The sequence below is a fragment of the Palaemon carinicauda genome, chromosome 19, assembly GCF_036898095.1.
Source record: "Palaemon carinicauda isolate YSFRI2023 chromosome 19, ASM3689809v2, whole genome shotgun sequence".
Taxonomy (NCBI): domain Eukaryota; kingdom Metazoa; phylum Arthropoda; class Malacostraca; order Decapoda; family Palaemonidae; genus Palaemon; species Palaemon carinicauda.
The window spans coordinates 116,684,581-116,686,595 of record NC_090743.1 but is presented as its reverse complement, the minus strand read 5'-3'; the positions used below and the strand labels follow the sequence as shown (position 1 = coordinate 116,686,595).

General features: G+C 44.0%; 1 protein-coding gene across 1 annotated transcript; it reads left to right on the top strand.

Annotated features, from left to right (window-relative positions):
• Nucleotides 1-374: 374 nt before the first annotated feature.
• LOC137659262 (uncharacterized) lies at nucleotides 375-1,609 on the top strand. Its single transcript, XM_068394292.1, has 2 exons — nucleotides 375-688; nucleotides 1,492-1,609. Exons 1-2 carry the CDS (start codon nucleotides 375-377, stop codon nucleotides 1,607-1,609), a joined length of 432 nt encoding a protein of 143 aa, XP_068250393.1.
• Nucleotides 1,610-2,015: the final 406 nt, after the last annotated feature.

The window sequence follows — 2,015 nt, the reverse complement described above, 5'->3', positions numbered from 1 at the left end:
ACACCCCCCCCACCCCCGTCATTAGTACTATGGCAGACTCCACGGAAGTTGGCGCTGCCCCTTTGAAACTTTCAGCGTTGGCCCGCGGAGAGGCGTTTGCTTGGTTTCAGCGCGCAGAAGTTCAGTTCCGCATCAAGGGCATGACTCGCTCAACCACCAAAGCAAATTATGTTCTCGCGGCGATACCTGAGTACACCTTCCCGGAAATATCCGACTGGCTTTGTGAACAAGGAGACACCCCAATAGCGTATGACGCCCTCAAAACATACCTTCTGCAGCAGTACTCGCCGTCGCCAGCCGCCCATATAGCAAAGCTTTTTCAGCACTCTCAACAACCATTGGGGGACCAAAGGGCTTCGCTCACCCTCAGGGAAATGACCAGTATCGCACGCCTGCAACCTGCCGCAGACGGCTCTCCTCATGAGGTGAGCCTACCTGAGTCTCACCCAACTAATCTCTCTGTCCCTCTGAAGTTCGTAGCCGCCCTCCTCGTGGCCTCAGTCATGGCAGACAAGGTGCCCATCACCAACCCGAGGTTGGCCACCATCCTCAAGAACAAACAACACACCCCCGGACGAGTTCAGAAACCACAACAGCAACTTCGAGACCGAGAACGGAATCGAGGTTCACATCTCGGGATCCCAGGGAAAGTCCGGAGGCGCCAATGTGATTGGCTCATGGAGGTACGGTGAATCTAATTAAAAGATTAAAGATATTCTCTTTTTAAACACTCTTTTGTAACTTCTATTTCAAGATATCCTCATGAGGATAATCCTGATATTCCATATATATTTTGGTGTTAGATAATTCACACTAGTTCTCCTAAATGCATTCAGGATCTGAAGAGTCCTAGATCATTTATGTCCTAGTGCTCCCCAAAATCATTTAGGATCTGAAGTTCCTTTGATGATTTTGGGGCTAGTACCCCTAAATGGTGGAAGATCTGAAGATCCCAAGATAATCTGTCCTAGTTCTCCCCAAATCACATAGGATTTGAAATATCCCTTGATAATTTAGGTGCTAGTACCCCTAAATGGTTGAGGATCTGAAGAGCCCTAGATAATTTAGGTCCTAGTTCTCCCCAAATGAGTGAGGATCTTAAAGGTTCTAGATAATTTTCATTGTGCTCCCCAAATGATTCAGGATCTGATGATCCCTAGATAATTTAGGCTCCAGTGCTTCCCAAAAGATTCAGGAGATGAAAATTCTTAGATAATTCAAGTCCTAGTGCTTCTCGAAGGATTCAGCGCCTGAGGATTGCCAGATAATTCAGTTCCTAGTGCTTCGCAAAAATTCAGGATCTGAAGATAAATATAATTTAGGTCCAAGTATTACTTAAATAATTGAGAATCTGAAGATCTCTACATAATTCAGGTCCTAGCACTCTCAAAATTATTCAAGACCTGATGATCTTTAAATAATTAAGGATCTCACAATCCATTAACAACTTAGGTCCTAGTAACTGACCCTGTGGTACTCCTTCCCTTCCAGGTACGTTCAGGACGATGGAACCATCGCCAGCCTCAAGTTCGTGGCCGACGAGAACGGATACCAGCCCGAGTCTGATCTCCTGCCCGTGGCCCCACACTTCCCCCATCCCATGCCATAGTTTGTCCTCGACCAGATCGAGTTCGCCAGACTCGAGGACGAGCGAAGAGCCCGAGAAGGAATCAGCGCAGAAGATTAAACTGAATGGATACATTGAACGGATACTTTGAATAATTTTTTATTGAATGTATATGAGATATTTATGTCAATGATACATGTCTGTGAATATATTATTTAAGGATAACCTTTAAAAAAGTATTGTTTTAAATCATTTCCTTACAATAAAACATTCATTACTATCGTTATTGACAGGACAAAAGTAACTCCTAATGATGGGGAATTCTCAATTACAGTATCAACAACCAGACAATCAGAGAGAGAGAAAGATGTTTATATGCAAATATCTGCAAATAACATACCAAGGTCTAAAGTGTGCTCTTGACACGGATACTAAGGTAAAATAGTTT

Coding starts and splice junctions, on each gene's coding strand:
- LOC137659262 (XM_068394292.1), top strand. CDS start 375: ATGACCAGTATCGCACGCCTGCAACCTGCCGCAGACGGCTCTCCTCAT. Junction 689..1,491: donor GATTGGCTCATGGAGGTACG/GTGAATCTAATT, acceptor CTTCCCTTCCAG/GTACGTTCAGGACGATGGAA.